Source organism: Chiloscyllium plagiosum, unplaced genomic scaffold (genome assembly GCF_037043375.1).
Source record: "Chiloscyllium plagiosum isolate Xiang-an unplaced genomic scaffold, Cpla_swu_hap1 HiC_scaffold_3, whole genome shotgun sequence".
NCBI lineage: Eukaryota > Metazoa > Chordata > Chondrichthyes > Orectolobiformes > Hemiscylliidae > Chiloscyllium > Chiloscyllium plagiosum.
In genome coordinates, this window is record NW_028270141.1 from 85,994,638 (window position 1) to 86,013,624 (window position 18,987).

Here is an 18,987-nt window from a genome sequence, read left to right on the forward strand (position 1 = left end):
TGTACACTTAATGGTAAGGGCCTAGGGAGTGTGCTGAACAAAGAGACCTTGGAATGCAGGTTCATAGCTCCTTGAAAGTGGAGTCGCAGTTAGACAGGATAGTGAAGAAGGCGTTTGGTATGCTTTCCTTTATTGGTCAGAGTATTGAGTACAGGAGTTGGGAGGTCATGTTGTGGCTGTACAGGACATTGGTTAGGCCACTGTTGGAATATTGCGTGCAATTCTGGTCTCCTTCCTATCGGAAAGATCTTGTGAAACTTGAAAGGGTTCAAAAAAGATTTACAAGGATGTTGCCAGGGTTGGAGAATTTGAGCTACAGGGAGAGGCTGAACAGGCTGGGGCTGTTTTCCCTGGAGCGTCAGAGGCTGAGGGGTGACCTTATAGAGGTTTACAAAATTATGAGGGGCATGGATAGGGTAAGTAGGCAAAGTCTTTCCCTGGGGTCAGGGAGTCCAGAACTAGAGAGCATAGGTTTAGGGTGAGATATAAAAAGATATAAAAGAGACGTTCGGAGCAACCTTTTCACACAGAGGGTGGTACGTGTATGGAATGAGCTGCCAGAGGGTGTGGTGGAGGCTGGTACAATTGCAACATTTAAGAGGCATTTGGATGGGTAAATGAATAGGAAGGGTTTGGAGGGATATGGGCTGGGTCCTGGCAGGTGGGACTAGATTGGGTTGGGATATCTGGTCGGCATGGACAGGTTGAACTGAAGTGTCTGTTTCTATGTGTACATCTCTATGACTCTCTGACTCTAAAGTTGTCATGATCATTTAGAATGGTGGAGCAGGCTTATTTTTATTCACTCCCTTGACCTGGGCATTGCTGGGTGGACAACCATTTAAGGCCCATCCCTAATTGCCCTTAAGAAGATCGTGAGCTTTCTTCTTGAACTGCTACTATGCATGTGCTGTAGGTAGACACAGTGCCACTTGAGAGGGAGTCCCAGGAATTTGACGCAGCAAATTGAGGGAACAGTCACATATCTCCAAGTTAGGACTGTGAGTGACTTGGTGGGGATCTTGCAGATGGAATTAGTCCCATGTATTTGCTGTCCTTGGAAATGGTCATTGGATTGGAAGCTGCTGTCTAAGGGAGTCTTGGTGAATTTCTGCAGTGCATCTTGTAGATAGTTCACTGCTGCTATTCAAGGGATCTGGGCATTTTTGGCTACATCAGCATTGAATGACCTTCTCTTGTTGCCCTTGAGAAGGCAGTGGTGAGTTACCCTCCTGAACCATAGCAATCCATTTAATAAACTTACAAACTTTGGAGGACAGAGTTTCAGGATTTAGGCCAATTATTTTTTTGACCTAATGTTTTTGAGTTCCACATTCCTATTCACCCTCTCTGCCACTAAAGGAAGGAAGGAATGGCAATATGTTTTCAAGTCAGGACAGTGGGTGTCGCTTTGAGGGAACTTGCAAGGTGCTTATCAGGCATGTGATATAATACTCCCCACTTACCTGGATCGGCGCAGCTCCAACAACACTCAAAAACTTAACACTATCCAGGACAAAGCACTATCTGCAAGATGCAATGGAGAAATTCACCACAGCTTCTCAGCCAGCACTTTTAAAATGTACAACCATTACCATATGGAAGGAAAAAGGGCAGCAAATACTTGGGTACACCACCACCTGAAAATTCCCGTCCAAAACATACACCACCCTGACTTGTATAATTGGTGCTTCACTGTCACAGGATCAGAATCTTGAAAATTCATAAAAGCACAAGAATTTTTATCACAAGGACTGCATTATTTCAAGGTAGCACTGTACTACTTTCTCCAGTATAATTAGGGCGTGGGAACTGAATGCTGGCCCACACCCCAAGAACTAATAAAAGGATACTACTATATACCACCTTGTCAGCTCACTGCCTCCCTCTGCTGTGCTTGTGTGGGCTACATTAGGTGATGCTTGACACAGTTGGCCAACGCGGTAAAAATTATCATTTTATAGATGGAAGGGTGCAGCTAACCTTAATGTATACTCACAGAAAATAGCACTAATGAATATACAGAGAAGAAAAGACAGTCAGAGCAATGATGAACATGAAAGGCAAAACATATTATAAGCGAATAAATGAGTTGAAAGCAATAAAAGATGCACTTACTTTTCCAGTTTTCTTCAAACCCTCTGGACTCAAGTGATAAGGCAAATGTGAGACAGCCAAACGAGGTGATGGCAGTGTCAGAAAGCACATCGTTGGTACCTCAACCCAAGGAACACGTTCTACAGGTAGTTTGTTTTGAACAGCGGCTAGGTCGCCATTGGAAAAAATCAAAGTCAAAATTTGTTGCATCCACACAGTTCCTGGTGTGTGATAGAATTATGAAAAGTTTGTGATTAAATTGTTGCAGGACAAATCCAACTCCTAGAATTATAACCTTTACATGAAAGTTTCAATTGCCAAATCATTTTGATTTGAGCCCTCCAAGTTTTCAGATGTCACCTCAAACATCTCCGAAACGAATTTCTAAATAAAACGGACTTCATTTCCCTCAAATTCTCCAGAGAGAAGGACTTCCATGCAGCTTTCAAATTTTGATCTCGATAGTCTAACTCCACTGACCAATGCACAATGTTGTTACATTGCAACCATTCAAAGCAAGTTCAGTTAATTTTCCAAAGTTAACCCTATCCCTCTTTGATCACTTCTCTTAATGTCATACCCAAGATGTTTTTTATTTTTTCTGTCAGTTTTTGCTTTTATGATTGAAATCTTAATAACTTTGTCCTATCCTAATTTCTCTTATTTCTACGTTTTATAGAATACTTATTTTTTCTTTTTATACACCTGACCATTTTGCATTCCAAATTGCTGTTCTGCTTTTATTCCAATCATTTTTCATTGCTTTGTTCACCTTTTCTTTGTTGCTCTCTGGTGTGTGTTTTTGGTTTCAATTCCCCACCATCACCACCTGCCCTCCTATTCATTATTTATTTATTATCATGCTTTTATTAAAAATGAGGTAAAAAGGATGTTTATTTGAGCGAGTTGAAGAGGAATGAGGGCAAGAGGGTCAAAGTCTTCCATTATTATTATTCCATGGTCCTTTTCTATACTTGGAGGGTTGGGGAAAAAGTTTTAAAACTTAGTCCAATGTAAGTGAGGCTCAGGCTGTGTGGCCTTCCTGTTCACAGGGCCCAGTGATAAAGTCAGCAGTGGATGAGACCCAGACCAAATGCACAGCCTATCAGTTTTGCCTATGCAGGCTGGTGTACAGAACAAGGATCCCTGCTTAACAAGCCTTCCAAGGCCAAAGAGTACACAGACTTCCACAGAGTTAGTCCCTAAAGTTGCCACCGTTTTGACTCTCTTTGCAGAAAGCCTAAAATGCCTGCTCTCTAGTTTGGCCCTAGTCAGATCCCTAGAAACCTTTAATGAAGCCAACACCGCAACCCTGTGTGAAAGTGGAGGGTTGAAAAATGTGGTGCTGGAAAAACACAGCAGGCCAGGCAGCATCCGAGGAGCAGGAGAATCAACGTTTCGGTCATAAGCCCTTCTTCTCATGCTCCTCGGATGCTGCCTGGTCTGCTGTGTTTTTCCAGCACCACATTTTTCAACCCTGGTCTCCAGCATCTGCAGTCCTCACTTCCTCCTGAAAATGGAGGGTTGTTGACTTCTGACTGGCAGTTCCGAGGGCAGACTTCAGCTCCAGACAGATGAGCTAGGAAAGTAGCTCAGCCAGTGCTCCTCTTCCTGTTTCCTCATGAGCAAATGGTCTCCTTATTTAAGGAAGGATGTCATGGCAGTGGAGGCAGTTAAACAGGTGGTTTATCATTGAATCCCTACAGTGTGTAAGCAGGTCCTTTGGCCCAACAAGTCCACACTGACTCTCCAAAGAGTAACCCACCCAGACCCAATCCCCAACCTTATTATCCTACATTTACCCCGACTAATGCGCCTAACCTAAACATCCCTGAACGCTATGGGCAATTTAGCATGGCCAATTCACCTAACCTGCACACCTTTGGATTGTGGAAGGAAACTGGGGCACCTGGAGGAAACCCATACAGACACGGGGAAAGTATGCAAACTCCACACAGACAGTCGCCAGAGGCTGGAATTGAACCCAGGTCCCTGGTGCTGTGAGGCAGCAGTGCTCGCCACTGAGTCACTGTGCTCCCAAAAGTGAGGACTGCAGATGCTGGAGATCAAAGTTGAGACAGTGTGGTGCTGGAAAAGCACAGCAAGTCAGGCAGCATTGGAGAAGTAGGAGAATTGATGTTTCGGACAAAAGCTCTTCATCAGGAAGGGCTTATGCCTAAAACGTTGATTTCCCTGCTCCTCGGATGATCCTGACCTGCTGTGCTTTTCCAGCATTACACTTTTGATTATTGTGTAAGATTGTCTGGTGGAGTCAATACCTACGTAAGTGAAGATTTCAGTAGCTTTAGCACACAACATTGATGAAGGCTGTGACATGTTAAAAAGATCTATATGTGCCTTCTTCACGAGAGACAGCTTAAGAAATCTCCACATCTTCAGGTAGAAAAAAAAATAGTAGAGTTGGAGCCTGGTCTTATTAGACAGGGAGAACTTTGGTGTCGCCAGATTCCCAAATCTCACCTAATAGCAAATCCAAAGTTTGGGCAATCCCTGGTTTGACTGATGCCTGAGTGAGTGACTAAAACCTGGTGCAGGCTAGGTGCAGAGAACTAGTCTAGATTAGAATGTGCTGGAAAAGTACACAGGTCAGGCAGCATCCAAGGAGCAGGAAAATCAACATTTCGGGCAAAAGCTCTTACTTGCTCCCACAGAGAATTGTAGCCAACATAGAAGCATAATGTTCTGCAGTGAGGGTAACATCTCTTCATTCTTGTCAAGGTAAGCAGTGCAAATGAGTTCACCTCTTAGCAAGAAGTTAATATAGGCCAAAAGACTTATAAATAGTCAATATGATGAATGTTTTAAAGTTAATAAGAAACTCCCAAGTAGAGTCAACATGGCTTCATAAAGGGGAAATCACCTGACAAATGTATTAGAATTATCTTGGGGAGGTAACAGGCAAGATATGTAAAGGAAACCAGTAAATGAACTTTAAAAAAAAGTGTTCAATAATGTACTGAAAATAAGGATACTTAAAATTAGAGCCCATGTGTTTGTGGATAGGAGGATTGGCTAACAAAAAGAAGACAAAGTTGGGATAAATGAGGCATTTTCACATCAGCAATCTGTAGATAGTGTTAGGTTGTTGGGGTCACAATTATTTACAACATTCAATAAATAACTTAGATGAGAGAAAGAATGTAATCAAGTTTGTGGATGACAAAAATTGATGGGATCGCAAGTGCTGAGGGTGAGACAGAGAGAGAGAAGGATACAGACAGGTCGAGAGAGTATGGGGACATATTTGACAGATGGAATACATTGTGGAAAAATGTGGGGTTTTGCACTTTGACAGAAAGAATAGAAGAACTTAATATTACTTAAAGGGAGAAGTTCTGCAGAAAGCTGAAGGAAAAAGAAATTTTGTTGCGCAGGCAGCGTCCTCATGCATGAGACCACAAAAAACTAGCATACAAGTTCAGAAAGCAATAGAGAAGACAAATCAAATGTTGACCTTTATTTCAGAGGAAATGAAGAATAAAAATAGGAAATTCTTTCCAAAACAAAACAAGACACTAATTAGTCCACACTTAGATTACTGGAACAGTTTAGGGAAATACTGAAGGCAGTCCAGAAAAGATTCATTCAGTCGAGCTGGAGTACGTATGGTTTGTCTTGAAGAGAGATTGAATGGGTAAGCTTGTACTCAGAGTTTGGAAAAATGAGAGGTGACCTTATTGAAACATACAAGATTCTTAGGGGACTTGATAGGATGGATACTGAGAAGTTGCTTTCTCTTGTGGGAGTCTAGGATCACAGAGCTTAATCTCAGAAAAATGGGTTGCCTATTAGGACAGAAATGAAGGGATTTTTTTCCCTCTTCATGATGAATCCATGGAATTCTTTACTGCAGAGGGGTGCAGAGAGTGAGCCATTAAATATATTCAAGCTGAGACACATAGATATATAAACAGTACTAGAATTGTGGGGCAATAAGCAAGAAAGTAGAGTTCAGTGTTATTAGGTCAACCATGATCTCATTGAACAGAAAAGCAAATCGATGAGTCAAATGGCCTACTTCTGCTCCTAAGGCAGATGGTCTTATGATATAGATCCTCATGAATGTCGTTAGACAACATTCGGAAATCAGCCAAGTATACAAAATGAATGGACACTTGTTACCTGAAAACCCTAATGCAGGCATGTAATCTGTCATATTGAAGCAAATGAAATTGATGCTCTAACTATGGACTTGCAGGGCAAAAACTCACAATCTGTTCTTGCCCAGATTCAATGAGTTCACCTTTTTATGAACATATTATGAGTAGATTATTTAGTCCTTCTTTCAATAAGATCATGGCTGAGCAGTAACTACTTGGAGAAAACACGTCATTTTTTCTTTGCATCCACAAAGAGGATTATTCTTAGCTGTATTCTTACAGGCTAATGAGGAAAAGGAAAAGGCAAAGTTAGGGTCAAGTGTCAGAGCATAGAATACACTTGAACACTTGTGATTGAAATGAATTCGCCGCCTCAAATCTTCCCTACAAGACCAATTGCTTCAACATCTTGGAAAATTTCTGCTGTTACTCCACTGTAGAAGAATAACGAGAGGTTAGCATCAGCATGTCTGGACCATATAACTCACCAATTTCTTTGAGTCAGAATGTTTGGATACTGTCACTAGATAGTGTTCACCTTTATGTTGGCATCAATGTGGAAGGTTAAAACAGAGCTTCAATGTAACCACAAAATAGATGTGTACAATAACAATAGGGAACAGCTGTGCCCTCTATCTCCCCCAGGTGGCTGGAGGCATAATGTAATGGAGTCTGGGCCCTGGATAATTTACATTTCTTTTCTCCACAATCTGTAGGTCTGCATTGTATCCCTACTTATTCTAGTGATCTTAATTTTATGTTAATCAACACTGGATTCAATTTTTACTTTGTCATTAACTTTTTATTTGATTCCATTATTTGTCCAGTTTTTAAGGTTATATAACTAATAGTTGCTAGACTATAACCTAATTATAACGTAAAAGGAAATGTTCAGTAGCCAGTGCAGCTCCTCTGCATCCATGGTAGCATAGTAGTAATGACACTGGACCAGTTATGCAAGTGGCCATGACTGATGTACCAGTAAGAGGTTCTGTAGCTCAGAGTGTAAATAAAAAAGGAATTTAAAGCTCATCTTGCAGTAATGGCGACCATGAAATAAATTGTCATAAAAACCCATGTGGTTAACTTATGTTCTTTAAGGTAGGGATCCAGCTGGTCTGGCCTTCATGTGGTTCATTCTGAAGCCGCACAGTGGAATGAACAACAATATTGTCAGAAGTGCTGACATCTCAAGAAAGGCCAATCTTGCTCCTCACTACCAGCTACCAAGTTTAATTTAGATGACATGAATAAGTTTAGTTTATTTTTAGTAGTTGTTCTGCTATTAACAGTCACTTTATACTTCTGATTTAATATCGACTTCACTCCTTACCTTGCTTTGACTTTTACTTTCACCTCCCATTTCTTTTAGCTTCTAACATTTGGGTCTGAGGTTTGTGGCACCTGATAGTGGGCCAGAAATACTCCCCGTGAGTCATTTGGCAGACCCTGGGCCATATTTAATGTCTACTTAGTTGTGCAAAATACCCAATCAGATGCATAAATAAAATCAATTGATCTCTATTCTCCATTTTACCTCAATGCCATTGAAGGAAAACATGCTCATTTCCTTGTCCTCCCTTTCCTTGCCCATCGCTAAGAGGATCAGGAAAGCTCCAATCTTTCATATTCATCAGATCTTCCACCTAGTTCATTAGAAGGGCCTCATTTATCCCTTTCACGAGGACACAGGTGTCCAACTCCAAACAGGTAGAGTTGGTCTATGGCTCTATTTCCTCCTGTGCCAGTCTTTCTGCAAGTATCCCATGAAGTAGTAATCATTTTCACACCAGTCTTTCAGCAAGGCATTCACATTCCTGATCAATTTGGATTGTAACTACAAAATAAACTTCTGATATGTCCTTCTGCCAGGATCTTCTTTTTCTTCCTAGTCAATCATCTTGACAGATTACAACTGCATCTTCCCTTGCCTTTCATGTTTCTCATATTCATAATAGGAAGGAGGTACACCCCTGAATTTAAATTATGACAAGAGAATATTCTTGCTTAATCATTAAATCCCTATAGCTACAACTTTAATTAGCCCTTAATCCCTCCACATCCTGCTTATGCCCCAAGGGCTAACTTCAACCCCATATAGTTGGGATTCTACCTATAAAGCTAGAAACATTCGAGGAATAGGGAATGCAAGTACATTGTTGCTGCTGGAATGTATAATATTTATTGGATACTTCATCTTTCTTTGGTTCCTTTTACTCTGATGAGTAACTGCCACACTTGCTCCTTGCCTTTGCTTCTCACATACGATCATATTTCAATTCATTTTCTCCAGGGTAACTCCCCTTCCATTTTGCCAATGAGTGTCATTAACTCACACTCTAGCAGAGGCTGCAACAGACATTTACTGCTTCAGGATTTCATGCCTGCAGTTCTGCTGATAAAGTTTACCTATTAAAGCATTAACAAATTCACTGCGATTTCATGTTGTGGTTGAATTTTTTTGCTTCTGTACATACATGTAAAGTAAAAATGTATAATTTGGATTTTATCAAGATATTAAGAAACTAAAAATAGTACAGATAAAAATAAAGACAGATTGCTATGATGCTACTTTTGGGTAGCAAGAGTGCACATATACAGTCAGATTCACAATGTAAAACCTGAAGCAACAAAAAGCAATAGAGCCAGTTTCCAAGATGGCTCTCAACAAAGTGTGATCCAGCCAGAGAGTCGGCTCAAGAAGCAGAGCTTGCCCTTGCCCTTGCTGATGGCATTTTCCCTGGCCACCACTCTGTCACTGCTCCCCCGGACACTCCAGCTACAATGCAGCACTACTTCCTAAAAGGAAGGTGACATGCTCAATATCCAGAATTGCTGTAGCTCCTCATTCCTGAAGGGCTTATGCCCAAAACATCGATTCTCCTGCTCCTTGGATGCTGCCTGACCTGCTGTGTTTTCCCAGCAACACATTTTTCAAGTATATATGGATAACCATTTCACAAAATGCAAACGTGACCTGATATTTGATTAGAAATCGATTCATGCAGACTATTCAAAAGAAATAAAGTCTTGTTACAAATATCAAAAATAACCCACAACCTGCTCAAAGCTCAATATGCTAAAGTTTCCATTATGCTGGCATAGCTGTATCAGGTTTCTATTTCAGAAAAATTCTATGCATTTACCCGATGTTATTCGCTTTATAGAAAGTCTCTTAAAACCTTTAAAACAAGCTGATATCTCTGCTCACTTCCTACTGGGCTTGGCTTCTTCAGCTCATGTATTCAATAGCTTGTAGGATGCCTTCCCTTTACTACCTCTCCAGCATAGATTCAGACTTGACGATAGGTGACATTCCAGTTTCAACAAGATACCTGTCTCACATTTTGTCTGTCCATGGGAGAGACAGTGTAGGGTCATCAGAAGACATGTGTTAATAATGTGCCTTAACATTAGGAAGCATAGAACAGAGGTGTGTAAGTTTTTGACAATTGTAGCCATTTAAATAGTCTTCAACACATTGGTTTCAATAGGAACCCAAATCTGTTAGGTAACCTAACAGAAAACAACAAAACACATTAACCTCTACATCTTTCAGCTTGGGGCTTCCACCATGCAACTCGATACTTTGTCAGCTTCAATTGCTTATACTCAGAGTCAAACACCACTTCTGCTGGTAAAGAAGTCTTTGAGATGGTTTCTGTCTTAATCAATTCACTCTGGATGTCTCTCTGGGTCATAAAACTCAAGTCAGTAAAATTGGTCAAATAATGCCTCAAAGGGTCTTGCTTTTCATTTTGCTGAAATCACAATTTCTTGGAAATGCTGGTTTTAAAATCATGTAAAAAAAACATGCAACGGAGTTCTCATTAAAATCTTCATAGAATTGAAATCTAAACTATAATCTGCCCTATACTTTAGAATCAGAGCTCTCAAACATATTACTGAAGAAGCCTTCACAACACCTGACAAAATCTGGTTGCTGATGATCCTTTTCCTTTTACAAACCCACCGATTCCCACAGCTACCTGGATTACATCTCCTCCCACCCTACCTCCTGGAAAAATGCCATCCCATATTCTCAATTCCTCTGCTTCTGCCATATCTGCTCCCAGGAGAACCAGTTCCACCACAGAACATACCAGATGGCCTCCTTCTTTAAAGACTAATTTCTCCTTCCACATGGTTGAAGATGCCCTCCAACGCATTTCATCCACATCCTATACCTCCACCCTCAGACCCCACCCCTCCAACCGCAACAAGGACAGAACCCCGGTCCTCACCTTCCACACCAGCTTCTGCATAAACCGCTGACATTTTCACCACCTGGGATATATTTCCCTCCCCACCCCAATCTGCTTTCTGCAAAGACCACTCCCTCTGACTACCTGGTCAGGACCACGCCCTCCCCAACATACCCTCCCCTCCTGGCACCTTCCACTGCCACTGCAGGAATTGCAAATCCTGGGCCCACACCTGCCCCTCACCTCCATCCAAGGTCCAAAGGAGCCTTCCACATCCATCAAAGTTTCACCTGCACTTCCACAAGTGTCATTTATTGCATCCATTGCTCCCAATGAGGTCTCCTTTACACAGGGAGACTGACATCTTCTTGTGGAGCGCTTCAGGGAACATCTCCAGGACATCTGCACCAATAAACCCCACCACACCGTGGCCGAACATTTCAACTCCCCCTCCCGGTCTGCTGAGGACATGCAGGTCCTGGGCCTCCTCCACTGCCACTCCCTCACCACCCAATGCCTGGAGGAAGAACGCCTCATCTTTTGCCTAGAGACCCTTCAACCCCATGGCATCAATGTTGACTTCACCAGTTTCCTCATTCCCCCTTCCCCCACCTTACCCCAGTTGCAACCTTCCAGCTCAGCATTTCCTCATGACCTGTCCTGTCAATCTTCCTTCCCACCTATCCACTCCACCCTCCCCTCAGACCTATTACCCCAGCTCCATCCACCTATTACACAACTACCTTCTCCCTAGCCCCACCCCCCCACTCCCATTTATCTCTCCACCCCTGAGGCTTCCAGCCTCATTCCTAATGAAGGGCTTCTGCTGGAAGTGTTCATTTTCCTGCTCCTCGGATGCTGCCTGATCTGCTGTGCTTTTCCAGCACCACTAATCTTTGATCTCCAGCATCTGCAGTCCTCACTTTTGCCTAAGATATGGTTGCGGTCAGAGCTCCAACCTCCTGGTTTCCAACCCTATCCCATGATAGTTCTGTTTCATAGACTAGACAAACAGTCTTAAATTCAATGACAGTCCCCATATCTTTCTTGTGACAAGAGGGTGTCACGGTGGTTGTGGTTAGCACTGCTGCCTCACAATGCCAGGGACCCAGGTTAGATTCCAGCCTTGGGCAACTTTCTCCCCATGCCCACGTGGGTTTCCTCCAGATGTTCCGGTTTCCTCCCACAGTCCAAAGATGTGCAGGCCAGGTGAATTGGCCATTCTAAATTGCCCATAGTGTTAGGTGTATCAGAAGGAAATAGACAATAGACAATAGGTGCAGGAGTAGGCCATTCAGCCCTTCGAGCCTGCACCACCATTCAATATAATCATGGCTGATCATTCCTAATCAGTATCCTCTTCCTGCCTTATCTCCATAACCCTTGATTCCACTATCTTTGAGTGCTCTATCCAACTCTTTCTTAAATGAATCCAGAGACTGGGCCTCCACTGCCCTCTGGGGCAGAGCATTCCACACAGCCACCACTCTCTGGGTGAAGAAGTTTCTCCTCATCTCTGTCCTAAATGGTCTACCCCGTATTTCTAAGCTGTGTCCTCTGTTTCGGCACTCACCCATCAGCGGAAACATGTTTCCTGCTGCCAGAGTGTCCAATCCTTTCAAAATCTTATACGTCTCAATCAGATCCCCTCTCAGTCTAAGAGCCCAGTCGCTTCAGTCTTTCAGTGCAAGGTAATCCCGCCATTCCAGGAATTGACCTCGTGAACCTACGCTGCACTCCCTCAATAGCCAGAATGTCTTTCCTCAAATTTGGAAACCAGAACTGCACACAGTACTCCAGGTGTGGTCTCACCAGGGCCCTGTACAGCTGCAGAAGCACCTCTTTGCTTCTATACTCAACCCCTCTTGTTATGAAGGCCAGCATGCTATTAGCCTTCTTCACTACCTGCTGTACCTGCATGCTTGCCTTCATTGACTGGTGTACAAGAACATCCAGATCTCTCTGTACTGCCCCTTTACCTAAATTGATTCCATTGAGGTAGTAATCTGCCGTCCTGTTCTTGCCACCAAAGTGGATAACCATACATTTATCCACATTAAACTGCATCTGCCATGCATCTGCCCACTCACCCAACTTGTCCAGGTCACCCTGTAATCTCCTAACATCCTCATCACATTTCACCCTGCCACCCAGCTTTGTATCATCAGCAAATTTGCAAATGTTATTGCTGATACCATCTTCTATATCATTAATATATATTGTAAAAAGCTGCGGTCCCAGCACGGATCCCTGCAGTACCCCACTGGTCACTGCCTGCCATTCCAAAATGGAGCAGTTTATCACTACCCTTTGTTTCCTGTCAGCCAACCAATTTTCAATTCAATCTAGTACTTTGCCCCCATACCATGCGCCCTAATTTTACTCATTAACCTCCTATGTGGGACTTTATCAAAAGCTTTCTCAAAGTCCAGGTACACTACATCTACTGGATCTCCCTCATCCATCTTCAGAGTTGCATCCTCAAAAAATTCCAGATTAGTCAATCACGATTTCCCCTTCATAAATCCATGCTGACTCTGTCCTATCCTGTTACTACTACCCCGATGTGCCGTAATTTCATCCTTTATAATAGACTCCAGCATCTTTCCCACCACTGAGGTCAGACTAACTGGTCTATAATTTCCTGCTTTCTCTCTCCCACCTTTCTTAAAAAGTGGTGTAACATTAGCCACCCTCCAAACCTCAGGAACCGACCCAGAATCTATCAAACTCTAGAAAATAATCACCAACGCATCCACGATTTCCCAAGCCACCTCCTTCAGTACCCTGGGATGTAGACCATCAGGCCCCGGAGACTTATCAACCTTCAGACCTAACAATCTCTCCAACACCAAATCCTGGCAAATATAAATTCCCTTAAGTTCAGGTCCTTCAGCCACTGTTACCTCAGGGAGATTGCTTGTGTCTTCCCCAGTGAACACAGATCTGAAGTACCAATTCAATTCTTCTGCCATTTCTTTGTTCCCTGTAATATTTTCCCCTGTTTCGGTCTTCAAGGGCCCAATTTTAGTCCTAACCATTTTTTTGCCTTGCACATACTTAAAAGGCACGGTGGCACAGTGGTTAGCACTGCTGCCTCACAGCGCCTGAGACCCGGGCTCAATTCCCGCCTCAGGCGACTGACTGTGTGGAGTTTGCGCGTTCTCCCAGTGTCTGCGTGGGTTTCCTCCGGGTGCTCCGGTTTCCTCCCACAGTCCAAAAGATGTGCAGGGTCAGGTGAATTGGCCATGCTAAATTGCCCGTAGTGTTAGGTAAGGGGTAAATGTAGGGGTATGGGTGGGTTTCGCTTCGGCAGGTCGGTGTGGACTTGTTGGGCTGAAGGGCCTGTTTCCACACTGTAATGTAATCTAATCTAATCTAATAATCTAATCTAATCTAAATCTAATCTAAAAAAGCTTTACTATCCTCCTTTGTATTATTGGTCATTTTACCTTCGTACCTCATTTTTCCTCTGCGCATTTCCTTCTTAGTAATTCTCTGTTGCTCTTTAAAAGCTTCCCAGTCCTCAGTTTTCCCCCTTATCTTTGCTATGTTATACTTTGTCTCTTTTAACTTTATGTTTCTTAACTTCCCTCGTCAGCCACGGCCGCCCATGCCTCCTCCTAGGATCTTTCTTCCTTTTAGGAATGAACTGATCCTGCAACTTCTGCATTATACACAGAAATATCTGCCATTGTTCCTCCACGGTCATCAGTCTGGGTGGGTTATTCTTCAGAGGGTTGGTGTGGACTTGTTGGGCCAGAAGGTCTGTTTCCACACTAGGTAATCTAATCAATTTCCAAACAAAACTCCCTTAAATTTCTCATCGGTCTTAAGGTAAACCTATTATTCTTAAACTGCGTTGTTTAGTTGTAGACAGACCCACAAGAGGAAATAACCTCCTGTTATCAAACATAAAGTTCCCTGAGGATCTAGGTTTCAATTGGACCACCTCATTTTTCTACATTCTAAAATGCCTTTTTGTTGCAAGCTCTAATGAGTTATTTTTGGAAAGTATAATTTTTGAAAGATAAAAAAAGTATTATTTTATTTTGGGATAGATGAAGCCTTTCATTTTGTGACAGAGTCTAGTAAACCTTCTCTGAACAGCTTCTATTACAAACATTTTCTCCCCCCCCCCTCCCCCCACCTCCCCCCACCAAATAACCTCCATAACTGTATATAGCACTCCAGATGGGTTCCAGAGTAAAGCCTTGGACAGCTGTAATATTTTTTTTATTTTAAAAAAACTTGTACATTCCACTCTCCTTGCAATTTGCTTGTTGTACCTGTGTACAAACTTTTGAGATTCATGTACCAGGACATCCTGATTCTTGGGTGAAAAAGTTAACATAAAGAGGGAACAAGCAGAACTAGCCTCAGCTCTCAAATTCCTCTCTTCATTCTTATGTCCCCAGATGACTACTGGCTTGTGAGCTATCAGAGATAGCTGTATTGGAGCAAAATCCACTGCATTGAGAAATACGGGTGGCAAGGAGGAAGAAAGTTCCAGGGAAATTGCACAATTTCCTTACCGGATTTTGGATATGTGACTGCAATTACATCACCATCTCTTATTTCAGTATTAATCAGTTCTTCCAAATACTCTGTGGTGTGAATATTGGAGATAAAGTTGCAGCCTTTGTATTCAAAAAGATCATGATTATCAGTCATTGTTAGTGTTCAGAAGCCTAGAATTAAAAGACAAACAAAAATCAATAGAAGTTAGTTTTTTTCTAATTTTGCAACAAAGGTCACAGGAGCATTATTCAAATAAAAACACAGCCACTATGGCAGGAGTGGTAAAATTCAAATGTAATCACTACCTTTTTTTTTGAATATAGCAATCTGACCTTTTATCCTGCTTAGTTTTTGCTTTCACAGTTGGACATCATTCTGCCTTCCTAAATGTTTCTATCCTACCTATTCAAATCCTGTTACATTTCCAATTTCTCCTGGTTGTCAATAACCTTTAGTTCCTCTCCAGTGTGGAGAAGGTTCATGATAAAATATCTTCCAATCATTTAGTCTCTAACATGAACAGGGCCATTATATGTATATAGAAATACATTAGGTTTGTACTTATATTTTGTAGGTTAAGGAAAGGACTTTGTTTCATTTGAATTCTCACAGGAATAAGGATAGATAAAAATGCTTGTGTAGAGGTGAACTGTTGTCTTTTAGACAATAAAAAGGATGGAGGCGGGGAGAGGAGAGTTGGGCTATTGCCTTGCACCAAGGTATCATGACAGAAGCAAATATTTTATACAGAGAAAAAAAAAGAGGGAACCATCCAGAAGGCCAGAGAGTTTGCAAGTTTCTTTCAGCTAGAAGCAGGTCAGAGAGAAAAAACCTATAAGAGCAGAAGTGCAATTTAGCATGATCTAAAACATAGGGCGAGAGAAGTCATGCTGAGTGGTGTTGTGTAAGTTTAAGAAAGCTCTTGATATAGATAGGTATGGAAGAGGAACACCGGTTAAGAAATAAAATGAACTGTTAGCAGTCTCAAAGAGAAATATTAAATTAATTGAGTAATGCACAAGTTTATGATAAAGAAACCAAGTACAGCCATGCCAAAGAATGAACTTCAAAATGAAATCAGGGTAACCCTTTACTGAGAGGAGTATCTGTAAAGTTAAGTGTGCTAAAATAGTTTCAACTAATTCGGATTCTGAAATTCTTAGAGTTAAAAACAGGCCCCATCCCTGACCTTGTAAGGAGAAAAACAGTTCTTTTGTTAAAGGTACGTTGGCAGCCTCTTGTGAATATGGTCAGTGATAATACTGCAACCAAACTGAGTGAAATGAAACTTATGATCTAATAAGCCAGTTTCACTCTAGGATCAGATGTATACAATATTACTGTCAGATGAGATCATAACAGATGTTACCTGTTTTTAGCATTCTGTTTCATTGTCACCATCTTTCTTTGATTTGCCATTGCTGAATCCATTGGGATACCATAGACGAAAATTTGAACCATACCAACACTGAGTGAGATGAGTGATTTGATTGTCATAGACTTTACAGGGAGAAAACAGTGAAAAGTCTTTTCTACTGTCACCATGTTCCATCACCATTTTGAATAATTTCAAAAAAATAGAAAGACAGCCAAAGATACCTGTGCTGCCATTCCTCCAATGCCTCAACGTCACCTTTAGCTGATCCAACCAACATTGAAGTCACCAGTCTTCAGGCACCATCTACCACTGGGCTGATTCTCCATGGTTACTGCTTCACCACCACGTGCACCAAAATCCACAACAGAGTCATATCACTCACCACTGAGCCCACCTTGATGTTGCTGTGATGCCCTTCGCACCACTGCCGGATTCAACCAAAGTTACCAATCCTCATGTGCCATCTTTTGCCACTGGGCCAACTTGCTAACATTGCCTCCATCAATGTAGCAGCGGGCAATTCGGATGGTAGGTCCTGAGCTCACACTGGAAAAATAGGGGCTCACTTGAGTTGGTGCTGACCTCTCTCTCCACTGTAGGCAGCACGGGCTCATTCTCCCCTCCCCCCACGGCAATGCCATGCAAACTCAGGACAACAGATAAGGAAAAAGGAGAAGAAAAACACAAGAGGAAAAAAGTGGTTAGAACAAACGAGCTGCAGCTCCAGAGGTCTACTCCACTGCCATCTTTATGATGTTGATATATAGTGACTCAGTATTTAATTATAAAGGATAAAACTCCTGACTACTCAAAGCCTTCTATCATCCACAAGGACATCACTGCAGAAATGTCAGGTTAGTATCCTGTACATGAACATCTTCAGCTACTTAATCAAATACCTCCATCAGAAGGTCAGATGTAGCATATTCATTGATCATTTCAGAATGTTCAGCATGATTCAGTAGCCCACATCCATTTGTAAAAAGATCTGAACATCCATGCATGAGCATAGAAGCGACAGTCAGTGACCATCTTTCCAACAAGACAGAACCTAACTACATACCTTTTATGTTCAACTGCATTATTAAAATCAATAAATTCTTCACTTGCAACATTCTGGGACCTACCAATTACCAGAAAATGGAACTGGACCTCAATTTGTGAAAAGATTTGTAGCTCAGGTGCTCGTTGTTGTGGTTCTGTTCGCCGAGCTGGGAATTTGTGTTGCAGACGTTTCATCCCCTGTCTAGGTGACATCCTCAGTGCTTGGGAGCCTCCTGTGAAGCGCTTCTGTGATGTTTCCTCCGGCATTTGTAGTGGTTTGTATCTGCCGCTTCCGGTTGTCAGTTCCAGCTGTCCGTTGCAGTGGCCGGTATATTGGGTCCAGGTCGATGTGCTTATTGATTGAATCTGTGGATGAGTGATCCACTCATCCAATCAATAAGCACATTGACCTGGACCTGGAAACATCACAGAAGCGCTTCACAGGAGGCTCCCAAGCACGGAGGATGTCACCTAGACAGGGGATGCAACACAAATTCCCAGCTCAGTGAACAGAACTGGACCTGTCATACATACTGAGCTCATTGCATTTTCGGCTAAGTGTCAGCTTTATTGATTTTCTGGAGGGTTTCTGATGCAAAGTTTATCAAGATCTTTTGTGGCATCGGACCAAATTCACTCATTAGTTAGCTACCCTGCCCCAATGGTGCTCCTTTCACCTGATTCAAGGTCCATCTTACCACACCTTGTTCCCATAACTCAAAAGTCACTGAATGTTTGCCAAAAGACCAATATCTCGGGTGCCAGTGCCATCTTTAAAAGACCATGGAGTACCAGGACAAGCATGGCAGTCTGACATCATCTCACCAGCAATGCAATGGCACAGTAGCCAAGCCACACAGACATCTGATACTACCTCATGCAACCCCATTCTCTCACCTAGTCACTGTTTACCTGTTCTTAGATACCTTTATTAGGATGTAGCTAAGTTAGCTGGGGACTGACTAGGGAAATTCTCATACAGGCATTTACAAAGATTAGCTGAAAACAAACAAGGCAAAATAGATGAGGCAGTTTACCTACAATGCAAATCAAATGCTGACATCATGACCAATAACTATTTGTTGGTTCACGACTGAGACATCCTGTACAAGTCATGTCCTAGAAGCAGCCAACAGCATAGACATTCAAAGCAGCTGCAACGATCACAGCACTGAAAAAGCATGGATTTCCACTCCTGCAGGTCTCAGGTACTGATCTGGTATAGCTGCATTAGACAGAGTCTGCATTGATATTGCACCTCATTCATTCCTAGGAGACTGGGGGCTTCCTGTCCCCCGTATCAGCCTTTACCTTCTCAGAAGGTCAGCCTGCTGTGACCAATATTCCTGCAGTGGCAAGGCACTGGGGCCTGATGGAAATAATCAATGTTGGAAACATGGAGCAAAATAGATTCTTAGCTGTGATTGGTCAATGGTGGTAAATCCTGCAGATGAGAGTTGCACACTTTAAAATCAAAATCGATATGCTGCAGCATAATGAGGGTCATGTCTCCATCATTTAATCAAATCAGTTTCAGCCTCAGCACCACTGACTGAGTGACCGCTAAATTACAACATAAGGCAGTGTCTGCTGTACTCTGGACCCTTTTTGATCCAAAACT

The 18,987-nt window shown here is 42.3% G+C and overlaps 1 protein-coding gene across 3 annotated transcripts in view; it reads right to left on the minus strand.

The window, feature by feature from the left end:
- The window catches only part of LOC122546148 (amine sulfotransferase-like), a 46,834-nt gene that overhangs the window by 15,403 nt on the left and 12,444 nt on the right, over positions 1-18,987 (minus strand). For 2 of the 3 annotated variants that reach the window (XM_043684964.2, XM_043684969.2), the window contains exons 2-3: positions 14,959-15,114; positions 2,119-2,318 (exon numbers count right to left, since the gene is read on the minus strand). In XM_043684964.2, the coding sequence (XP_043540899.1) occupies positions 2,119-2,318; positions 14,959-15,097 (339 nt within the window). In that variant the 5' untranslated portion in view covers positions 15,098-15,114. The remainder of the gene's footprint in view (positions 1-2,118; positions 2,319-14,958; positions 15,115-18,987) is intronic. The other variant, XM_043684974.2, reaches the window with a different exon arrangement.